General features: G+C 47.4%; 2 protein-coding genes across 3 annotated transcripts in view; one reads left to right on the top strand and one right to left on the bottom strand.

Annotated features, from left to right (window-relative positions):
- Positions 1–5,091, bottom strand: part of LOC132896468 (serine--tRNA ligase, cytoplasmic-like) — a 193,537-nt gene extending 188,446 nt beyond the window's left edge. Inside the window, exon 1 of the mRNA XM_060937314.1 lies at positions 5,087–5,091. Coding sequence (XP_060793297.1) covers positions 5,087–5,090 — 4 coding nt within the window. The 5' untranslated portion in view covers position 5,091. The remainder of the gene's footprint in view (positions 1–5,086) is intronic.
- The window catches only part of plpbp (pyridoxal phosphate binding protein), a 98,469-nt gene that overhangs the window by 28,242 nt on the left and 47,632 nt on the right, over positions 1–22,595 (top strand). The window lies entirely within an intron of this gene.

Here is a 22,595-nt window from a genome sequence, read left to right on the forward strand (position 1 = left end):
GTCCAGCATTTTAGTAGGTTGATATGGCAAGTATGGGTTGTTTTTTTTGCTTACCTGGCTGTTGCAGGCAGCAGTTCACTGGCCCCACATGCTTGACCATAGTGAACAGACTCTGCCACTGCACCAGGAACTTTATCGTTGGTGCTGGGGACTAGGAAAAGTAAGCAGTCGCCAGGCTGGAACTCCTGGGGCTGGGCAGAGCGGTTGTAGAGGCAGGTCTGCTCAGCCTGGACAGTAAGCATGTGATGGCACATGATGGGGGCCACTTTCTCAATGCATTCCTGCATTTCCCTTACGTGTTCACTGGTGGTACAAATTGGCAAGAGCTGCGCATCCACATCTAGGAGGCCTTGGGGCCTTCTCCCAAACAAAAGCTTGAAGGGAGTAAAGCCAGCTGATGCTTGAGGAGTTTCCCTGATTTGGGAACAAGACATATGGGAGGAGGCCCCAGTTCTGACCATCTCCATCCACCACACACCACCGGCATCCTCTTCAGGGTCTGGTTGAACCTCTCAACCAGACTGTCCATCTGGGGGTGGTAGGCAGAAGTGTGGCTCTGCTTTACCTGCAACAGCCAACACGTCTGATGTGGGTTTGGAGAAGAATGGCATACCTTGGTCCATGAGAAGATCCTTTGGGATTCCCATACAGGAAAATGGCCGAACCAGTTCCTTGGCTATGTCTTTTAGGAGATGTAAGTTCTGGAACTGCCTCGGGATAATGTGTGGCATCATCCACAATGACAAGAATGTGTTCATGACCCGGGGCTGACTTGGGAGGGGAACCACCAGATCCATGCCCAATCTCTTGAAGGGAGTGACAAGGTACAGGTTTCTTCAGGGTGGTGTGCTAGCAGCCAGGGCAGTGCTGACAAAAGTTCTTGACTTCTGCATTCGTTCCTTGCCAGATGAAGTAGTCTCTGATCATCTTCAAGGTGCTGTGGCTTGCGAGTGGGCCAGGTGCATGATACCACCTTGGAGCAGAGGACAATCAGCAGACTTACCCCTTGGGCTCGCTATTTCACATGTTGATATAAGAGGCCCCAGCAGGCCAGGAATTAAGACCTGAGGAAGAGGTTTCCCTGGCTGTTGGTCCTTTCATTCCACCAAGTGTACGTGTTCCCAGCAGTTTTTTAGCTGCTCATCCTATTTCTGCTTCTGCCCAAAGTTTGCACTGCATGTCCTGTGAAATCATTTTGCAGTCTGTATCCATAGCTGCTCTTGGTGGTGATCTGGCTGAGGGGGGGTTTAGTCCTATGCAGAACAACAGTGGGGACAGGGCATCTCCTTGGTATATGCCACACTTGATGGTGACCTGTGTTATTAGCTTGAAGTTGGCTTCTAGGGTTTTCCACAGCCTCATGGAGTATGATGAAGGTTTTGAGAGTCCTGTTGATGTACAGTTTCAACCATGTCAAGATCATGTGTGGGGCATGAAGTCATAGGCATTCTTGTAGTCAAGGTGCACAGTCTTGAGCTACTGCAGCTCCTCTGGTGTTTCTAGCAATTCCTTTCTGGGCCTCGCTCATGTATTTAGTCATGTGTCTACTATTATCTGCTATGATGCCTGACAGAAGCTTCTGTGTTGTGTAGAGCAGCCTTTCTCAACCGGGGTGCCGTCTGGCTTCGTTTGGGGTGCCGTCCAAAAATTTATTATATATTCTAACACTGAAATAAATAAAATGAATTAAAATTCCAAAAAACGATAGTTACACTAATGCAGATCATCCCCGCCTCATGCATCATCAAAATTTGTCTCACGGCCCCCTTTCCCATGTCACAATGTCACTGCCGGGGTCAGCGTGACTGCGTATATTTTATATAGGGGTGCCTTGAGAATTTGCATACTTCTGAAGGGTGCCGTGACTGAAAAAAGGTCGAGAAACACTGGTGTAGAGGCAGGTTATCAGGTGGTAGTTGGATGGGACTGCTCCTTTCTGTGGGTCCTTACTGAAGGACTGTCCAACTTTCAGTCAGCCATTCCTGGGGAGTCCTATCCATGAGCAACTAGTTAATCTGTGCTGCCTCATGTAGTGAGGTTAGCTTCTTTAGCCAGTAGGTGTGAACCATATCTGGGCCTGGTGCTGTCCAGTTCTTCAATTTTGAGACTCTTACTTGGATGTCTGCTGCAGTGATGGTTACTGGGTCTTGTTCGGGGAGATTGCTGTATTTGGCTATTGGCCACTGAGCACTATCGTTATGTGATTTTTGCTTGTGTACCTCCTTAGACGGGTAGCCAGAGCTGTGAGTCTTTGGCAGTCTCTACGGCCTCAGGTATTTCTTAGGTAGCCCTTTCCTTGTTCTACCTTTTCTGGAGTTCTGATAGCTGTTCTCTGGGTAACCTTGATCCTCCTTGGCCTCTAACCTTCTCTTTCATGGTGGATATTGCACCTTATGGTTAGTGTCCATCTTGTAGCCAAGCATTTCCAGGATCACTGTTGCTGTGCTGTATATCAGCTTGTTGGCCTCTGTGATGGTTATAGTAGGGATTGTTCATACTGCTGCATTCACATTATCTAGGATATTTTCAGGAGGTACGTCACACAGTCATTGGTGGTTCAAGGTGTTCAGTTTTTGTTACTATCTTCAATTTCAGGTCAGCTGCTCGTGCATTAAAGCAGATACGCAGAACCATGGCCTTTTTTTTAATAAATGCCTTGAGACCTCAAGAATGACACAGGAATAGTTTTAAGCATTAACAATAAATCTCATCTCATTATCTCTAGCTGCTTTATCCTGTTCTACAGGGTCGCAGGCAAGCTGGAGCCTATCCCAGCTGACTACGGGCGAAAGGCGGGGTACACCCTGGACAAGTTGCCAGGTCATCACAGGGCTGACACATAGACACAGACAACCATTCACACTCACACCTACGGTCAATTTAGAGTCACCGGTTAACCTAACCTGCATGTCTTTGGACTGTGGGGGAAACCGGAGCACCCGGAGGAAACCCACACGGACACAGGGAGAACATGCAAACTCCGCACAGAAAGGCCCTTGCCGGTCACGGGGCTCGAACCCGGACCTTCTTGCTGTGAGGCGATGGCGCTAACCACTACACCACCGTGCCGCCCAACAATAAATCTAATATAGTAATTTTTACGATTAAAGTGATCCATGTAGGTAGCGGTCTGAGTGAATGACCTTGATGTCCATAGTGTCACAGCAGGAAGTCTATCGGTCTTATCGCCATTTCTGCTATACTAAAACACAGAGCTGACTGCAATTCTGAGCCTCCATTTTGAGCTAATTTATCGCCATGCCACGTAGATGTGTTGCTGGTCGGTGCAGCAACACGACAGAAGGTGGATTTACGTTGCATTCATGGCCCAAGAATGTTCAAACTGCAAAGATTTGGACGTGTTTTGCGAGAAGTTCACAGGCACATTGGGTGCCTACGAAGTGGTCTCTCCTCTGCTCTGCACATATTGCTGAAGACTCGTACGAGACCTCTGATCTGTTGAGCATTGGTTATAAGCCTGTATTGAAAGAGGTTGCAGTACCAACAATTAAAACAAGTAAAGGGAATATTTATTTATTTGGAAAGTAAGTTCAGTTGCACCAGTTCTCCCGGATGGTGAGCCGAGGGTTGTTTGTAAAACCCGGGACGGAACAGGACGTGACCTATCGCTCGGGGAGTGACCTCCCCGCGGTTGTTGCTAAAACCGGTGACGTCTAGTCCCGGGTTTTAGTAATTGCCTCAGCTGAGCAGTACTGGCGGAATACTTGGTATAGAGAAAATGGAGAATGAGTGGAGCAGCCGTCTGATTTCTCTGCTGGATATTGCTGCCATCTTGCCCTTACGTGAAAGAAGCGAATGAATGGAGAACTGAACGAACAACTGAAAGTCAGATTGTTTCAAAACAATTGGCCACAAGATCAACCTTCAAGAAGTGAGAACACAGACTGGTAAGCTCCGACTCTCATTTGGATACAAAACAACAAAAACATGTTTACCTGTGTTTAGATTAATACATGTAACTTGTATTGTGTATTTAAGTTACCGGTATAAGATCATTTCATTTGCTTCAGAATGTGATTGTCTCAGTTCATCGGATTATTTAATTAGCCTTTTACGTTTTATCAGGGAAAATGCATGCATGTACATGTATATTGCATAAGTTATAACACCTATCCTGTTTTAATGAGAGTCAACCCACAATCAATGAAGTCAAATCAGTCTTAGTTGAGCAAGTTGGTAACGGTATTTCTTGATTTCACCATAAATTTTTTATTTATATGACTTTGGTCTATAGCTGTCAAAGGCCTCGGCCTTAAAACTGGTTACCGCAGTGACGTCACACACTCAGGGCTGGCTGGCTCAATGGCGCAGCTCGAATGGCAACTTTGCGGTCTCTGTCTGTCTGTCTGTGTGTGTTAGGGCTGAACGATATATCGTTATCGTATCTATATCTAGATATGAACGTTCAAGATATTAATATCGAAAAACCAACGATATAGACAATATAGATTTCCCCTCCCCGCGCTTGCCCTGCATGTACAGCTCTGGCAGTCACAACAAACATCATTTTTACGATTGCCCGTGAATGCACTGCTAAGGCCAGCCAACCACAAACCTTATTTCATGCTTGCTGTGGATCGACAGCTGAAGCCAACCAATGACAAACATATGAGGGCGGGAGTGAGGGAGACGGAGACCGACGCACGCACACACTACAGACACAGCGGGGAAATTAAAAAGAGAGAAAGAAAATGAGTGCGGAAGATAATGCGGGCGGTGGCTGTGCAGAATCTGACTTGGTGCCAAAACATAAATCATCCTCCATTATTTGGAGGTATTTTGGATTCAAAAAGGACTATTTTTTTTTTAAACACCTTTAATTTTTTTTCCAACAAGAAAACAGAAACAGGGGAGGTCTGGGACATGATAGCACATAATACAATCAGTAGAAAAGGAAAAAAGAAAAAAAATCCAAAAAACAAAAAACCAGTCACAGGTACATACCACTAGATTTAAGAGGTATCAAGAGGATATAGATATAGCTACTCAACGTTTATTTGGTAATAACAGTCCCATTTATTCCAAAGTACATCCCCCTTCTCTTTTTGAAGTTGAAGGGTGAAAGTCATTTTCTCCATCAGACGGATAGTATTGATCACACTGATGAGGGCAGAGATGGTGGGAGGGTTCTTCTGAAGCCAGCATTTAGTTATTGTTTTTTTTACTTGCGACCATAAATATTTTCAGGAGATATGTGTCACTTTTACTAAGACCTTGAGGGACATGTCCAAGGAACAGTACGTTGAAAGAGAAATCAATGACCAGGTCCAGAACCTCTATCAAGTTTCCCACTCCCTTCCAAAAAGGCTGAACATGTGGGCATAACCAGAAAATATGTGCATGGTCTGCCAAGTCCGATCCACACTCCCTCCAGCAGAAGTGTTGTGACCCACTTGATTTTGTTTTTTGATAGGGGGTAATAAAGAAACGGGTCAAAGCTTTCCAGTAGAAGTCTCTCCAGAAGAATGAACTTGTAGTGGACCGGGTTTCCCATGCTTTACTCCACATATCCTCAGTTATTACCATGTTTAGTTCCTTTTCCCAGCGTTCCTTTATATAGTCTGTTGAAGATTTATTCATTGAAGTGAAAGCCTTGTATAGTCTACCCACGATGCCTTTAATGTTCTTTGAATTGTATGCATCAATAAATACCTCAATTATTTTAGAGGGCTCCGAAGAGTCATGACTCTTAACTTCCATTACAAAAAAATTACGGATCTGTAGGCACCGAAAAAATCTCCTCTGTCCAGTTCGTAAGTCTGACATATGTCCTCAAAGTCATTAAAGTGTCCATTTGTCACTATCCGACACAAAGAAGATATGCCCTGCCTAGCCATCCTTCTGTATCTGTGGTCCAGAGCTGCCGGGAGGAAGTGTGGGTCGTACGGAGGCCAGCACAACAGCTTCATCTCCCTGTGGAGATTAAATCTCTTAACCACTTGTAACCACAGTTTCACTGAAAAAGCAACACACTGATTTTGAAGCTGAAATACTTCACTTATTCTGCTGAGGCATCCCAGTGCTGACTGTATAGGTATGTCCATTAAAGACAACTCAATCGCTTTCCATTTAGCTTCATAAACTGGATTACAGCTGGTGTACACCACAGGGGCCTCAGCTGAGCTGACAAAAAGTAATCTTTAAGACAAGGCAGAGCCATGCCCCCCCCCCCGGCAGCTGTAATGTTGAATATCTAACCCTGGGCCTTTTATTATTCCAAATGAACCTAGACAGATGCCTATCCCATTCCCTAAACTGTTTCAGAGGCACTTCCACTGGAAGTGCTGTGAATAGGTATAACAATCTTGGGAGGATGTTCATTTTAATAGTCCTTATTCTGTTGCCGAGGTCGAGGGGTAGCACGCCCCATCTACCTAAATCATCATATATATTCCTATTAATCTGCTTATAATTAACATCATACAGCTGTGCCAGGTTCTTGGTTAAATAGACACCTAAATACTTAATATGTGGTTGGAACCAGTTAAATGTGTGCTCTTTTTTTAACAGTTCTTGTGACGGGGTATAATTAAAGGATAATACTTGAGTTTTTTGGACATTAAGTACATAACCGGAGTATCTCCCGTACATCCCCAAAATATTCATTAGCACTGGAACACCAGATTCAGGGTTTTCAGTGTTACCAACACGTCATCCGCATAAAGGCAGATTTTATTTTCAACCCCTCCCACAGGTATACCCTCCAGGGCAGTCTTCTCCCTGAGCCAGTGGTTCAATAAACAGATTGAAAAGCGAAGGGCTTGTTCTTTAGAGATATGATCACCCTAAGAGGGCACCCCGTCTACATCCTCGTTGTAGCCTTATCGGATTTGACAGACTTCCGTTTATTTTTATCCTTGCTGTTGGAGAGGAGTAGAGAGTCCTTATACACTGTATGAATGATTCACAGAATCCAAATCTAGACATAACTTGAAACAGAAAGTCCCAACTGACTGAGTCAAAGGCCTTCTCAGCATCAAGGCTGAGAAGGACCGCACTCATTTGTTCTTTAGAGATATGATCAGTTACATGGAGGACTCTCCTTATGTTGTCATGTGTTTGTCTATTCCTTATAAAGCCTGTCTGGTCCTCTTCTATTAGGAAGGGCATTACTGTTTCTAATCTCTTGGTCAATATAGCGGCATATATTTTGTAGTCTGTGTTTAATACACTAATGGGTCTATAGTTTTTACAGTACATTTTATCTTTCCTCTCCTTTGGTATAACTGATATGAACGCCTCGTTCCATGATGGTGGGAGAAACCCTCCCTTCAATGTGTAGTTGAAAGAGGCTTGTAATAAAGGAAGCAGTGGCTCTCTCATACATTTATACCATTCCGCAGGGTATCCGTCACAGCCTGCAGACTTGTTAACTTTTAGGCCTGAAATTATACCATCTATTTCCTCTATAGAGATTTCTGATACAAGTTCTTCATTTTGAATTTTGCCCATGTAGGGGAGATCTAATGAGTCTAAAAAAAAGTTTGACTTGTTAGTCTGTCTGCCTGTTCTGGTTGTGTATATAATGATTTATAATGCATCTCAAAGGCTCTTTGGACACCCTCCAGTTTTGTGGTGACTTTGTTTGTTCGGGGGTTCTTAATTCTATGAATTGTAGTTTCAGCTTGCTGTTTTCTAAGTCTCCATACGAGTAGTTTGGAAGCCTTTGGTCCTGCTTCATAGTACCTTTGCTTCAAATATTTAAGTTTTTTTTTTCAATTTCCTCACTGAGGATTTTGTCAATCTCCTGCTTAACTGGTCTCATTTGCTCTAATGTAGATGCATCCTTGTTAATACTAGGAGCTTGCTCCAGACTCTTTTTAGTTTTTCCTGCAGATCTGACAGCCTTTTGGCTTTAATCTTTTTTAACTCTGCTGACAAAGCAATTATTTTCCCTCTGAGGAAGGCTTTAGACGCATCCCAAAGCATAGCCGGATTGACCTCCCCATTATCATTAAATTCTAGATACGATTTTAATTCTTCAGTCATTCCTGTTTTAAATGAGTTCCTGTTCAGTAGACCTGTATTCAATCTCCATTGTGTGATTTTTGGCCTTCCATCCAACTGTAATTTCAGGTAAATGCTGGAATGGTCGGAAATATCTCTGTGTCCAATTTGACAATCTTTCACTTTGTGACAATCTTTATTAAACATGAAGTAATCGATTCTTGAATAAATATTATGTCTTGCAGAATAAAAAGTGAATTCACTGTCAAATTGGTGTAAATACCGCCACATGTCAATCAACCCTAATTCCTGCAATATTTTATTTATTTCTTTTTCTAAGGGATTCCTTCTTCTTGTTTTGTTAGTCGTGTCTAATTTTGGATTCAGAAGCATATTAAGATCCCCTGCACATATGAGGGTACCATATGTTTCTGTGGCAATCAAATTGAAAATTTTCCTAAAAAAAGCAATATGGAGGAGCGTATATGTTACAGAGAGTGACTTTTTTATGTTCCAGTTTGCCCTTTACCAAAATAAATCTACCCTCCTTGTCTTTGTGTTCTGAGACCAGTTCAAAGCAAACCGAATTTGAAATTAATATTGCAACCCCTCTCTTTTTTCCTGCTCTATATGAAGAGAAAAAGGAATTTCTAAAACCCATGTTCTTCAATTTAACGTGTTCCACGTTAGATAAGTGTGTTTCCTGCCAAAAAGCTACATTGATTTTCTCCCGCTTTAACTTAGTGATCAGTTTACTCCTTTTAATGGGACTGTTTATACCATTAACATTCAGCGACTGTATATTATAGTATTGCATATTCAACAAACACTCTGAGCATATATTCCTGTACCCATGAAGACCAAGTCCCAGACCTCAAATAACTCACAAAACAGAATAGAACATCCACAGAACTTTATAATAAACACAACAGAAAAACAGAACAGGGCTTCCAGTCCAGAGGGTTCCTTGTTACCTCTCTGTGTGGAGGGGGGAATGGCCACTGAGTGGGGCCCCCTCATCAGTACTATGGAAGGGGGTAGGTTGGGGGGGGCAGCAATAACAAAAATAAAGAGGGATGTGGTGGCTAATTTTTTGCATCGGCTCATAGTTGTAACCCAGGTTATGTGGGAGGTCACAAAAAATAATGTTAATCTTCGTGCGGGTTATGGTAAATAGAAATTAAACGTTTTGTTTTATGGTAGCAATGGGGGGGGGGGGGGGAGATGTTACCTTCTCAAGCTCACAACAATAAAAGGCACAGCAAGACATTACTCATCCGTTGTGGCATCCTCCCAGACCTGCCTCTGGAAACCTTTGAGTCTCTCTCGTATATTCTCCTGGTAGTCCTGCGCGTCCCCGGTGCGTCCCGGTCCCACTGTACTCCATGGCATAAGTTTGTTAATACTTTCCGTAGTGATGTCCTTGGATCTGCTCCTCGGTATTGATCCCACAGAGAGGCCCCGCTTTCTCAGGTCTGCCGCTGCTTCCTTGGTGCTGTTAAACGTGACCGTGCCTGAATCAAAATGCACGCGCATCCGAGTAAGAGGAGTTTGGAAACGGATCCCGTTTTCCTTAAGTACTCGCTTAATTGGCGTGTATTCCTTCCTCCTCTGCTGCACAGCCTCAGGATATTCATGGTTGAAAAACACACGACGCTCCTGGACGTAGATGCTTTTCTTCCAAGTGGCCTGGAGGATTTTCTCCTTCACCGTGAACTGTAGAAATCGAACCACCATAGAGCGCGGCGGCGCTCCGTCAGGTGACTGTGAGGCCAATGCTCTGTGTGCTCTTTCAATTCCCAAACTCTGCCCCTGACGCAGGGCTGTAATGTCCCCCAGCTCCGACTGGATCATGTTTTCCACATACCGTAGCATAGATGTGCCCTCTGCCTTTTCGGGGATACCGTAAATCCGAATGTTATTACGTCGAGAGCGCCCCTCTAAGTCGGTGACCTTGGCCTGGAGTGACTTTTGGTTATTCAGCAGCTGGATAAGCGCGTCTTTAATGCAGGTATCCCACGGCTCTCTTCCCGCTATGCTCCTCTCCACCTCCCCCAGTCGCTTGGCTACCTCCTCGATCTGGCCGGTTGCGGCTTTGACTTGCTGATTGATTTCAGCCCGTAGCTTGTCGAGTTGTACTTTCATGTCCTCTCTAAAACTGAGCCGAACTTGCGACCACTCTTTTTTTCATTTCAGATTTAAGGTCCCGCATACCTTCGGCTACGACCTCGCTCACCATTTTGCAAATGGAGTTAAGCGTGGCCGGGGAGTCCTCCATCCCCTCGCCATCTTCACTTGCACAAGCATCACTCGTGTCGCCGTCTTTTCGGGTTTCTAGTTCCTTATTTTTTCGAGTCCCGACTCTCCCTTTACTACTTTGTCCCCCACTCATCGTTGTTCTACTTTTAAATCACTTTTCACCGAGTTTTAAACTTAAATTGCGGGGTTTGTATTTTAGCTGATGCAGGAGCTCTTTTCTATGCTGCCATGCTGGTTGCCGAGCCAACCGGAAGCCCAAAAAGGACGATGTTAACCAGAGTGAGGTGTTGTGCACGTCGTGCTTAGCAAAAATTGCGACGAAGCAAGGTAGCACAACAAACGTTTCACCACCTGAAACAACACCATCGCGTGCTGCACGAAGAGTGTATGACAATGAGAGAAACACTGGTGACTTCTCAGTCATCCCAAAATAAGCTAAAGCAAAGTTTGATTGCTGATGCGTTCAGTAGCGTTACACCGTACAAGTCGACATCCACCAGACATAAAGAAATTACAGACGCTATAACATACCACACTGCAAAAGACATGGTACCTGTGTACACAGTCTCAAAAGAGGGCTTTAAAAAAATGGTTCGGATGCTGGACAAGCGTTATAAAATACCATCCCGAACACATTTTAATCAAGTAGCCATTCCGAAACTCTATAATGAGTGTAAAATGAATGTGGAATCCGAGCTCCATGAAATCGATCATTTCGCCACAACCACGGACCTGTGATTGAGCCGGACAACCGAACCTTACATCAGTTTAACGGTCCATTTTATTACAACAAACTTCGAATTCAAGACCCGCTGTCTGCAGACGTCCTTCTTCCCCGGGGAGCATACAATAAATAACAAATACGGATGCATTTGTTATTTGTTAAAGCAGAGCTGCAGTAAAATGTTTGATTTGTAATTTATTCGTAATTTATGTTAATGTTGATAACTGGCAGTGAGTTCTTAAAAATAAAACTGCACTTTCCACATTTTTTTGTATTATGATGTTTTTATTTTTTCTGAAAAATGCTTGGTTTTCACCGAACCCATAGTCATATCGTATCGATATCGAGATAGGAAATTTTGTCCATATCGTTCAGCGTGTGTGTGTGTGTGTATCCTGGATTTCCTGATGGAGAGACCTCAGTCAGTCTGGATTGGGAGCAGCACCACCATACTGAGGACTGGACCCCCCCCAGGGCTGTGTGCTCAGTCCACTGCTGTTCACTCTGCTGACTCATGACTGTGTAGCAACTCACAGCTTGAACCACATCAAGTTTGCTGATGACACAACTGTGGTGAGTCTCATCAGTAAAAAAGACGAGTCAGTATACAGAGAGGAGGTGCAATGGCTATTGGACTGGTGTAGAGTCAACAACCTATTTCTGAACATGGACAAAACAAAAGATGGTTGTTGACTTCAGAAGAACAGAGTGACCACTCTCCACTGTACATCGACGGCTCACTCGTGGAGAATGTCAAGTGCACCAAATTCCTTGATGTTCATCTGGCAGAGAACCTCACCTGGTCCCTCAACACCAGCTCCACTGTCAAGAAAACCCAACAGTGCTTCTACTTCCTACAGAGGCTGAGGAAACCCCATCACCCATCCTCACAATATTCCATAGCGGGACTATTGAGAGCATTCTGTGCAGCTACATCATGGTCTGGTTTGGGAATTGCATCGTCTCGGGTTGCAAGACCCTACAGTAGGCGGCATGGTGGTGTAGTGGTTAGCACGGTCGCCTCACAACAAGAAGGTTCTGGGTTCGAACCCAGCAGCCGGTGAGGGCCTTTCTGTGTGGAGTTTGCATGTTGTCTGCGTGGGTTTCCTCCGGGTGCTCTGGTTACCCCCACAATCCAAAGACATGCAGTTAGGTTGATGTGGGGTGGCCTTGGGCTGAGGTGCCCTTGAGCAAGGTACCTGACCCCTGACTGCTCCCTGGGCGCTCTGGTGTGGCTGCCCACTGCTCTGAGAGAGTGTGTGTGTGTGTGTGTGTGTGTGTGTGTGTGTGTGTTCAGTGCTTCAGATGGGTTAAATGCAGAGGATGAATTTCACTGTGCTTGAAGTGTGCATGTGACGAATAAAGGTTTCTTCTTAGATAGTGAGGACAGCTGAGAAGATCGGAGTCTCCCTCCCCTCCATCATGGACATTTACACCATACGCTGCATCCGGAAAGCCACCAGCATTGTGGCCGACCCCAAACAATCTCTTCACTCTCCTGCCATCTGGTAAAAGGTACCAAAGCATTTGGGGGCTTCACAGCCAGATGCTGTAACAGTTTCTTCCCACATGCTATCAGACTTCTCAACTCTGAGGGACTGGACTGATTCTCACGGACTGTTGAACACACCATTCTCACTGCAGTCTTTACACAGTGGACAATTATGCACTATCCCTTAAAGTGGTTAGTGTGTGTCTCACGCATGCATGCATGCACAAAGTTTGTTTATTCCCTTTTTCATACACTACCTGAATTCCTCATGCCATCAGACTCAACTCTGAGGGACTGGACTGATTCTCACGGGCTGTTGAACATACCATTCACATTGCAATCTTTGCACAGTGGACAATAATGCACTATTGCCTTACAATGTTTAGTGTCTCGCACGCACACGAAGTTTACATTTTATTTATTCCCTTTCATATACTACCTCAATATGCACATTCAAATCCTGCACCTTATGTTGCTTGTGTCTGCACTTTGTGTCGTTTATTGTCTATTGTGTCATTTCCTGCTCGCAGTGTTGTACTCCTGCACTTTATTAGGGCCCGAGCACTGAGGTGCAGGCGTAAAGCCCTATTGTTTTTGCCATGGTTTTTTTTTCTTATTATTAGGGCCTGAGCACTGAGGTGCAGGCTTATGGCCTGCACTGTAGGTGCAAAGCCCTATTGTTTTCGGCATGTTTCTACTTCTTTTTCATAATTATTTTGCATTTATTTATTTATTTATTTATTTATTTACCTCCACGGAAGAACTCGTTTTTGAGGCACTTGCGATGCTCAAATTTTGGCAGACTGATCAAATGTGTATAAAATCACAGTTATTAGGGACTGGACGTGGTCCCGGAGCTTTATAGGACGCCCAAAAACAAGGTATGGTTGAGATGAAGTTGCTCAGATCGGTACGAGATTTAGTGTGATCGATACTCTCTGGATACAGGATAAAGCTCACTTGGTTCAGGGATGCAAACGGCGCGCCTTTTGGCGGATGCCGCCTTTTTCACGGCTGAATCGTGCAGATCCGGTTTTTTTGGGGGGGGGGGGGCGTTGGAGTGTCTGAATAATTTCATCAAAGTAAATTCTGTATTAAAATTACTAAATGAGCAAATGCCGTTACAGTCCATGAAACATAGGAAGTATAAGTAATGAGAAGAAAACAGTAAATCAGAAAGCTGCGCACGTTTTAACAAACTCCTCCTAGGCGGTTTGTTGGATCCATGCCATATTTGGTAATAGTCATGTTGCTGATGTTAAATTGTGAGGGGATTTGCGATATGTCGCAAGATGTTGAAATGGCGAACCAATAAGTTACGTCACGCAAACAGGAAGTGAGTCATAAATTCACTATGCATTGCCTGATGTGGCTCAAACTTCACAGGTTATAGGATATCATGGTTCTGAAGATATCCACATGCCCAAAGACACCCTCTGGTATAGTGCCACCATTTGGACATGGACAGTAATGACTCCATTGCCAAAACATGTTTTATTTTGATGTACTCTTTCAAGGCGGTTTGCTGGATTCATGCCATATTTGGTGTACGTCATGTCAAGATGTTGCTGATTTTAAATTGCGAAGGAATTAGGCCGTATTGTTTCTGGCATTTATTTTTATTATTATTATTTTTCTATAATTACAGATTTGACACCTTGGAAATAATCGAAAGCTCAAGAAATTTCATGCACTTGTGAAAATGTGGCAAAAGTTTGTTATTCTTATGTTATTTGCCGTGGGTGAGGCTAGACGACACCATAACACCCCCTAAAATATTAGGTTCAAATTTATAGCTTTAGATGCCACATTGAGACTCCTGCCCAGTATATAGTTTAACCTATCTGTGTCAAATTTGGTAGATGTGTGGCGTGCTGCTAGATGATAAAAATTGCACGTAGATTGCACCAGCCATACTCACCAGAAAGTGAGATTTTTGGTTTTGTGCGTTTTGACACGTGTTGCGTTTTAACGAGCTCCTCCAAGGTGGTTTGTTGGATTCCTGCCATATTTGGTGTACGTCATGTCAAGATGTTGATGTTAAATTGCGAAGGGATGTCAGAAGATGTTGAAATGGTGAACCAATAGATTTATACGTTAGGTTAGACCACACAAACAGGAAGTGAGTCATAAATTCACCATGCATTGCCTGATATGGATCAAGCTTCACAGCTTATATGAAATCATGGTTCTGAAGTTAGCCACATGCTCAAAGACACCCTCTGGTATAGCGCCACCATTTGGACATGGACAGAACAAGCTGTGGTTGGCATGATGATGCTCTGATTGGCAAAAAAAAAAAAAAAAAAAAAAATATATATATATATATATATATATATATATATATATATATATATAATTTTTTTTTTTTTTTTTTTTAATTTTTTGTGGTCGATACTCTTGTGATACACGACAAATTTCACTTGTTTGTATTTGAATCCACCCAACAGGAAGTCAGCCATGCTGGATGGAATGTGGGATTTTGAAAATTTCCTGTGCTGTTTTGAGGGGCTTACCATGGGTAAAAACTCAGGAAACTTTGCACATACATTTGTCCGATGATGCAATTTGAGCTGATGTGGCAAATTCGTCAAGGTGGGCTTCATTAACTCTATAGCACCACCTAGTTCAAAAATACAGATTTGACACCCTGTACATATTCGGAAACTCATGAAATTTGGGGGACACCTTAGTCATGTGCAGTCTTGATCCCAGGTGTGTCTGGGGGACTCCATAGTGTCCCCATAGGTCATTGAGACTCCTGCCCAGTATATAGTTTCGCCTATTCATGTCAAATTTAGTAGGTGAGTGGAGTGCCCAAAGACAAACAAAATTGCCTATACATTTGTATCAGCCATACTCAACAGGAAGTGATTTATAAAATTGTGTGTGTGTGTTTTTTTTATTTATTTTTTGGTGCGTTTTGATACGTGCGTTTGGACACGTTACATTTTAATGAACTCCTCCTAAGCAGTTTCTTGGACCCATGCCATATTTGGTATACATTGCCAATTTATACGTTACGCCACGCAAACAGGAAGTGAGTTATAAATTCACTCTGCATTGCCTAATATGGCTCAAACTTTACAGGTTATAGGATATCCTGGTTTGGAAGATATCCACATGCCCAAAGACACCATCTGGTATAGCGTGTACATGACCATTTGGACATGGACAGTAATGACTCCATTGCCAAAACACGTTTTACATTTTGATGTACTCTTCCTAGGTGTCTTGTTAGATTCATGCCATATTTTGTATACATCATGTCAAGATGTTGTAGATGTTAAATTTTGAAGGGATTTGCGGTATCTTGCAAGATGGTGAAATGGCGAACCAATTAATTTGTGTTACGCCATGCAAACAAGAAGTGTCATTCACTGTGCATTGCCTGATTATGGCTAAAACCTCACAGATTATAGGATATAATGGTTTTGATGACATCCACATTCCCAATTTGACCCTCTGGTATAGCGCCACCATATGGACCTGGACTGTAATGATTCCATTGCCTAAAAACTTTGACTCATGAAATTTGGTGCACACATCAGTCCTGGCCACTGCTACCCAGGGAATAAAGGCTTGGTCCCAGTTGTGTCCAGGGGACTCCATAGCACCTCCACATGACATTGAGACATTAATTCCCGGCAGGTGCAGTGATTCTGCCACTTGCCTTCCCTGACTTCCGCCTTCCATTCACAGACCGCCGCTTGACCACGCCCCCGCTGCCACATACCCCCACTGCCCAACTCAGGCCGGGGAGCTGTCCAGCCTGCAGCCAACCCCCCCCCCCCCCCCCCCCCCGGATGGGAGAGGAAGTCCGCCACAATCATCTGCGCCCCCGGTCTGTGGACCACCTCAAACTTAAACGGCTGGAGTGCCAGATACCAACGGGTGATCTGCACATTGGCAGCCTTCATGCGGTGGAGCCAGGTGTTTTTAGGTGCCGCGGCCAGTCATTACTATAAATAATAATGTCCTCTAGGTATGCGGCCACATAGGTGGCGTGGGGGCGGAGGACCCTATCCATAAGCCGCTGGAATGTAGCAGGCGCCCCAAACAGAAGTGTGATGAACTGGTGTAAGCCAAACGGTGTGGAAAAGGCCATTTTCTCTCGGGATTGTGGAGTCAAGGGCATCTGCCAATATCCTTTTGTCAAATCCAGTGTCGAATAAAAACAAGCCGCGCCTAGTTGATTGAGCAACTCGTCAATACGAGGCATTGGGTACGCGTCAAATTTAGACACCGCGTTGACTTTTCTATAGTCCACACAGAACCGGACTGACCCGTCGGCCTTGGGACCCAAGACCACCGGACTGCTCCAGTCACTGTGGGACTCCTCGACGATGCCCATTTCGAGCATGGCCTCGAGTTCTTCCCGAACCACCTTTTTCTTGTGTTCGGGCAGTCTGTAAGGGCAGCTGCGCACTACTACCCCCGGGGGCGTCTCAATGTGGTGTTCTATGGTGTTCAATGTGGGTGCGGCTGGGCAGGGGCGAGAACACGTCATAAAATTCTGTTTGCAACCGGGTGACCTCCGCGAGCTGGGTCGGGGAGAGGCGGGCTCCACAGGGGACCAGAGCGGTGGGTGATGCCGATTTTCCCTTTTGAACCTCCGGCCCCAGCTCCCTCTGGAACCACCGACACCAGCGCCACGGGGACCTCCTCGCTCCAACGTTTTAACAGATTGAGGTGGTATATCTGTAATGCCCCACTCCTGTCTGTTCGCCTCACCTCATAGTCGACGTCCCCGACTCGCCGTGTGACCTCAAAGGGTCCTTGCCACCTTGCGATTAACTTAGAGCTCAACGTGGGCAACAACACGAGTACTTTGTCTCCTGGTGTGAATTCCCTAAGGCGCGTGCCCCTGTTGTACAGGTGGTCTTGACGTTCTTGAGCCTGCCACAAATTCTCCTGGGTTAGGTGTGTGTGTGGTTTTGCGCGCGGGTCAATAACGCATTTTTGCCCGGCGAAGGTCCCTCCTCCCAATTTAGGATGCCACGTGGCTTACGCCCATATAATAATTCGAACGGGGAGAACCCCGTGGATGCTTGTGGGACCTCTCGCACTGCGAAAAGCAGGGGCTTGAGCCATTTATCCCAGTTACGTGCGTCCTCGCTTACAAATTTTTTTATGTTTTTGAGGGTGCAATTAAACCGTTCGACTAAGCCGTCCGTTTGTGGGTGATAAACGCTGGTGCAGATCAGCTTGATTCCCAGTAACCCATACAGTTCGCGCAGTGTGCGTGACATAAACGTAGTGCCCTGATGAGTCAGAATCTCTTTGGGGATTCCGACTCGGGAGATGACGTGGAAGAGTGTTTCTGCAATACTACATGTGGAGATATTGCAAAGCGGCACTGCTTCCGGATATCGTGTTGCATAGTCCACCAGAACTAAAATAAAGCGATACCCTCGTGTTGACCGATCTAATGGCCCGACGAGATCCATCCCAATTCTTTCGAACGGGGTCTCGATTATTGGTAGAGGGCGCAAAGGCGCTTTTGGAATGGCTGCTGGATTTACTAACTGGCATTCGCGGCACGCCGTACACCACCTACGGACATCGCCGCAAGTCCCTGGCCGATAGAACCGGGCCATTATTCAGGCTAGTGTCTTATCCTGCCCTAAGTGTCCAGCCATGGGATTAAAGTGAGCTGCCTGGAATACCAATTCATGGCGGCTCTTTGGGATCAAAAGTTGGGTTATTTGTTCCTTAGTCTGAGTGTCCTGCATCACTCGGTATAACCTATCCTTAATAATGGAAAAATAGGGGAAGGATGGGGTGGCGTTTGGCTGGAGCATTTGACCATCGATTACTCTCACTTGGTCAAATGTATGCCGCAGAGACTTGTCTTGCGATTGCTCTAACGGAAAATCCGGGAGGGATTCCCTGAGAGACGGAGGAGGGGCCTTCTGCTCCTCACTCTGACGCGGTGATGACGTAGACGGCTCTGTGACAGCTGCTCCCGCCAATGCCACACCGGGACCTCCCCCTGCTGAACTACGGCAGGACCCACTCTTCACTAAGTGCGTCATTAAATCCTGAAATCCCGGCCAATCAGTCCCCAAAATTATTGAGTGGGTAAGGCGAGCATTAACCACTGCCTGTACTCTAAATTTCTCCCCTTGAAACAGAATGTGGACCGACACTAAAGGGTAGTTGTGAACATCCCCATGCACACACAACACCTTCACCAACTGTGCTCTTCCCAATGCCTCGTCTTGCACCAGGCTTTGGTGGATTGAGGTCTGATTACAGCCGGAGTCCACCAAAGCCTGATACGTATCCCCTTGGATACTCACCGGTATGCGATTACGCTCCGGCCCGATTGAGGGCGGTTCTTGGCGCGTCGGGGATCCGGACCACCGCGCCCACCTCCATCGCCGAGCACTGATGCCGGAGGTGCCCCGGCTCCCCGCAGCGCCAGCACACCAGCCCAGGCTCTCTCTCTGCACCGGTGTTCCGGATATCACTCACCTGAGGGGGGGAAGACACAAACACGAAAGTAGGAAATGGTAGGACACCGCGGGTGCGGCAGGCCGGCTGGGTTAGAGCCGGCCCCCGCCTCCGCGGTGGAGGAATGGGGCAAGGGCGAGGAACAGAAGAGGGGGAGAGAGAGGGGAGGGGAGAAGGGGAGACACGCTGTCCTGCCATTGGAACGGCCGCCATATGGTCCTCTGCCATCTCAATGGCCTGATCCATCGACGCCGGGCGATGGCACTGGACCCACTACGCGGTTCCTTCCAGAAGTTGAGCGACGAACTGCTCCAGCGCCACCAGATCGATGATTTCCTCGGCGTCGCGGTTGTCGGCCCTCAGCCACCGGCGGCAGGTGTCCCAGAGTTGCTGGCCAAACGCGAACGGCCGGCCGACCTCCTCCAGGCGCAGCGCGCGGAAGCGCTGCCGCTGCCGCTCCAGAGTGCGACCCACACGCTGGAGGACGGCCCTGCCGCTCCGGAGTGCGACCCTGCCGCTCCGGAGTGCGACCCTGCCGCTCCGGAGTGCGACCCTGCCGCTCCGGAGTGCGACCCTGCCGCTCCGGAGTGCGACCCTGCCGCTCCGGAGTGCGACCCAGCCGCTCCGGAGTGCGACCCAGCCGCTCCGGAGTGCGACCCACATGCTGGAGGATGGCCCTGCCGCTCCGGAGTGCGACCCTGCCGCCGCCGCCGCCGCTGCTGCTGCTCCGGAGTGCGACCCTGCCGCTGCTGCTGCTCCGGAGTGCGGCCCACACGCTGGAGGACGGCCCTGCCGCTCCGGAGTGCGACCCACACGCTGGAGGACGGCCCTGCCGCTCCGGAGTGCGGCCCTGCCGCTCCGGAGTGCGGCCCTGCCGCTCCGGAGTGCGACCCAGCCGCTCCGGAGTGCGACCCAGCCGCTCCGGAGTGCGACCCACATGCTGGAGGATGGCCCTGCTGCTCCGGAGTGCGACCCTGCCGCCGCCGCCGCTGCTGCTGCTCCGGAGTGCGGCCCTGCCGCTGCTGCTGCTCCGGAGTGCGGCCCACACGCTGGAGGACGGCCCTGCCGCTCCGGAGTGCGGCCCACACGCTGGAGGACGGCCCTGCCGCTCCGGAGTGCGGCCCACACGCTGGAGGACGGCCCTGCCGCTCCGGAGTGCGACCCTGCCGCTCCGGAGTGCGACCCACACGCTGGAGGACGGCCCTGCCGCTCCGGAGTGCGACCCACACGCTGGAGGACGGCCCTGCCGCTCCGGAGTGCGACCCACACGCTGGAGGACGGCCCTGCCGCCGCTCCGGAGTGCGACCCACACGCTGGAGGACTGCCCTGCGGAGGTCCGCGTAGACCAGCTGGCTGTCAGCGGGGAGCTGTAGCTGCGCCTCGCCCCTGAGCAGGGGGAGGAGGCGCGCCGCGTGCTGTTCCACCGGCCAACCCCACGCCTCTGCTGCCTGCTCAAAGAGAGCGAGGAAGGCCTCGGGGTCGTCGTGTGGGCCCATCTTCGTTAGGGTGAGGTGGGGAGGGCCTGCGGCGGTGGAGGCGCCGGACCCCGCCGACGCGAGTAGGCGCCGGACCCCGCCGACGTGAGTAGGCGCCGGACCGCCTGGTGATCTTCCTGCTGCGCCAGCACCAGGGCCTCGAACCTTTGCTCCTGTTCCTTCCGGAGGGCGACCAGCGCCTGGTGCTGGCTCTGTTGGGCCGTGGCGAGGGCATGGATCAGGTCCTTGAAGGGGGAGGACTCCATGGGGCTGTTCTCTCCTGCGCTCCGTTCCCAGGTTTCAGCACCACTGTAGCAAGTGTTCTAGGTGAGTGGAGCACAGAAGCACGGCAGGCCAGAACTGAGTTCTCAAAGGCTACGTTCACACTGCAGGCTGAAGTGACTCAAATCCGATCTTTTCGCCCATATGTGACCTGTATCCGATCTTTTATTGACAATATGAACGACACAGATCCGATTTTTTCAAATCCGACCCAGGCCGTTTGGATATGTGGTCCTAATTCCGATTCCTATCCGCTCTTTTCATATGCGACTTCAGTCTGAACCGCCAGGTCGCATTCATCCGACTTACACGTCATCAACAAGCCACAAACGTCACTATTCTGCGCTGAAGTAGGCGGCGGGTCTCTCAAAAAAAGTTACAACAACATGGCGCATAATCACGGGCGCAGATAGAGGGTGGGACTCGTCCCACCCAGATTTAAATTCACCTCGTTCGGTCCCCCCCACTTATAGGGAGGAAAAAACGTCTATGCTGTCTTTCTTTGCATAAGGCAAACCTCACGGAAAAATCAAAAGACTAATTACCATTCGGTTTATTGAGGTGCACAGCAGTGTATACATAGTTGCAACAACTCACATAAAACAAAACAAAGACTGATATTCGGTTGGTTGAGCTGCGCAGACTGCACAGGTTGCGAGCTCGAGCTTGGTTGCTATGGTAACCCACAAGTTTGACAGGCATATCGGGGTTGGGGTTGGTTTGCTGGCAGCTTTGCCCCCCCCCCCCCCCCCCCCCCCAGTTTTTTGTCCCCCCCAGTTCAAAAAAACGGATCTGTGCCCCTGCGCATGACATCAATGCGAGGGACGCTTCGGGCTGTGAAGGTTCTGAATCTTCTCAATGGAAGGACGCAGAGGTTAGGGAGCTGATTTCCATTTGGGGGGATGCAGCTATTCAAGCTAGATTGGATGAGTCATACCGCAACCGGGCGGTTTTACTTCCGTAAACACTGGCCATGCTCACTGCATGTGACGTCGTCGTATCCTGCAATGCGCATGCGGAACACTTTTAGGTCGCTTTTCGTTCATACTGAGGATCACATACAAGTCGCATATATTTGTTAATGTGAACGACCTCACAAAAAAATCGGATTTCACAAAAAAATCGGAATTGAGCATTAAGCCTTGCAGTGTAAACGTAGCGTAAAACTCGTTTATTGTAGCTTTTCAGCTTTTAACTACACACACATGCACGCACACAAGTATCCAGGTTGGGGAGTAGCTCCCTTTCCTCCGCTCTCCCTTTCCTCTGCTCTCCCTTTCCTCTTATAGGGTGCGGTCACTGGGGAAGACACACAAACACAGGTTAAACACAGGTAACTCAGGTACAGTGATTCCGCCACTTACCTTCCCTGACTCTGCCCTCCATTCACAGACCGATGTTTGACCAGGCCCCCGCTGCCACAGCGCCCTCTGGTCTAGTGCCATCATTTGGACATGGACAGTAATGACTCCATTGTCAAAACACGTGTTACATTTTGATGTACTCTTCCTAGGCTGTTTGGATTCATACCATATTTGGTATCTGTGATGTCAAGCTGTTGCTGATTTTAAATTGTGAAGGGATTTGTGATATCTTGCAAGATGTTGAAATGGCCAACCAATAAATTTGTTACGCCACACAAACGGGAAGTGTGTCATAAATTCACCATGCATTGCCTGATGTAGCTAATACTTCACAGGTTATAGGACATCAGGATTCTGATGATATCCCCATGCCCAAAGTGAGCCTCTTGTGTAGCGCCACCATTTGGACCTGGACAGTAATGATTCCATTGCTGAAAAATTCTGACTCATGAAATTTGGTACACACATCATTCCTGGCCAATGTTACTCAGGGATAGAGGCTTGGCCTCGAGTGTGAGGACCCTTTATCGTCACTAGCGGCTATATTTATTAGGGCCAGTGCACCAAGGTGC

This window comes from Neoarius graeffei, chromosome 13, assembly GCF_027579695.1.
Source record: "Neoarius graeffei isolate fNeoGra1 chromosome 13, fNeoGra1.pri, whole genome shotgun sequence".
Classification (NCBI taxonomy): Eukaryota; Metazoa; Chordata; class Actinopteri; order Siluriformes; family Ariidae; genus Neoarius; species Neoarius graeffei.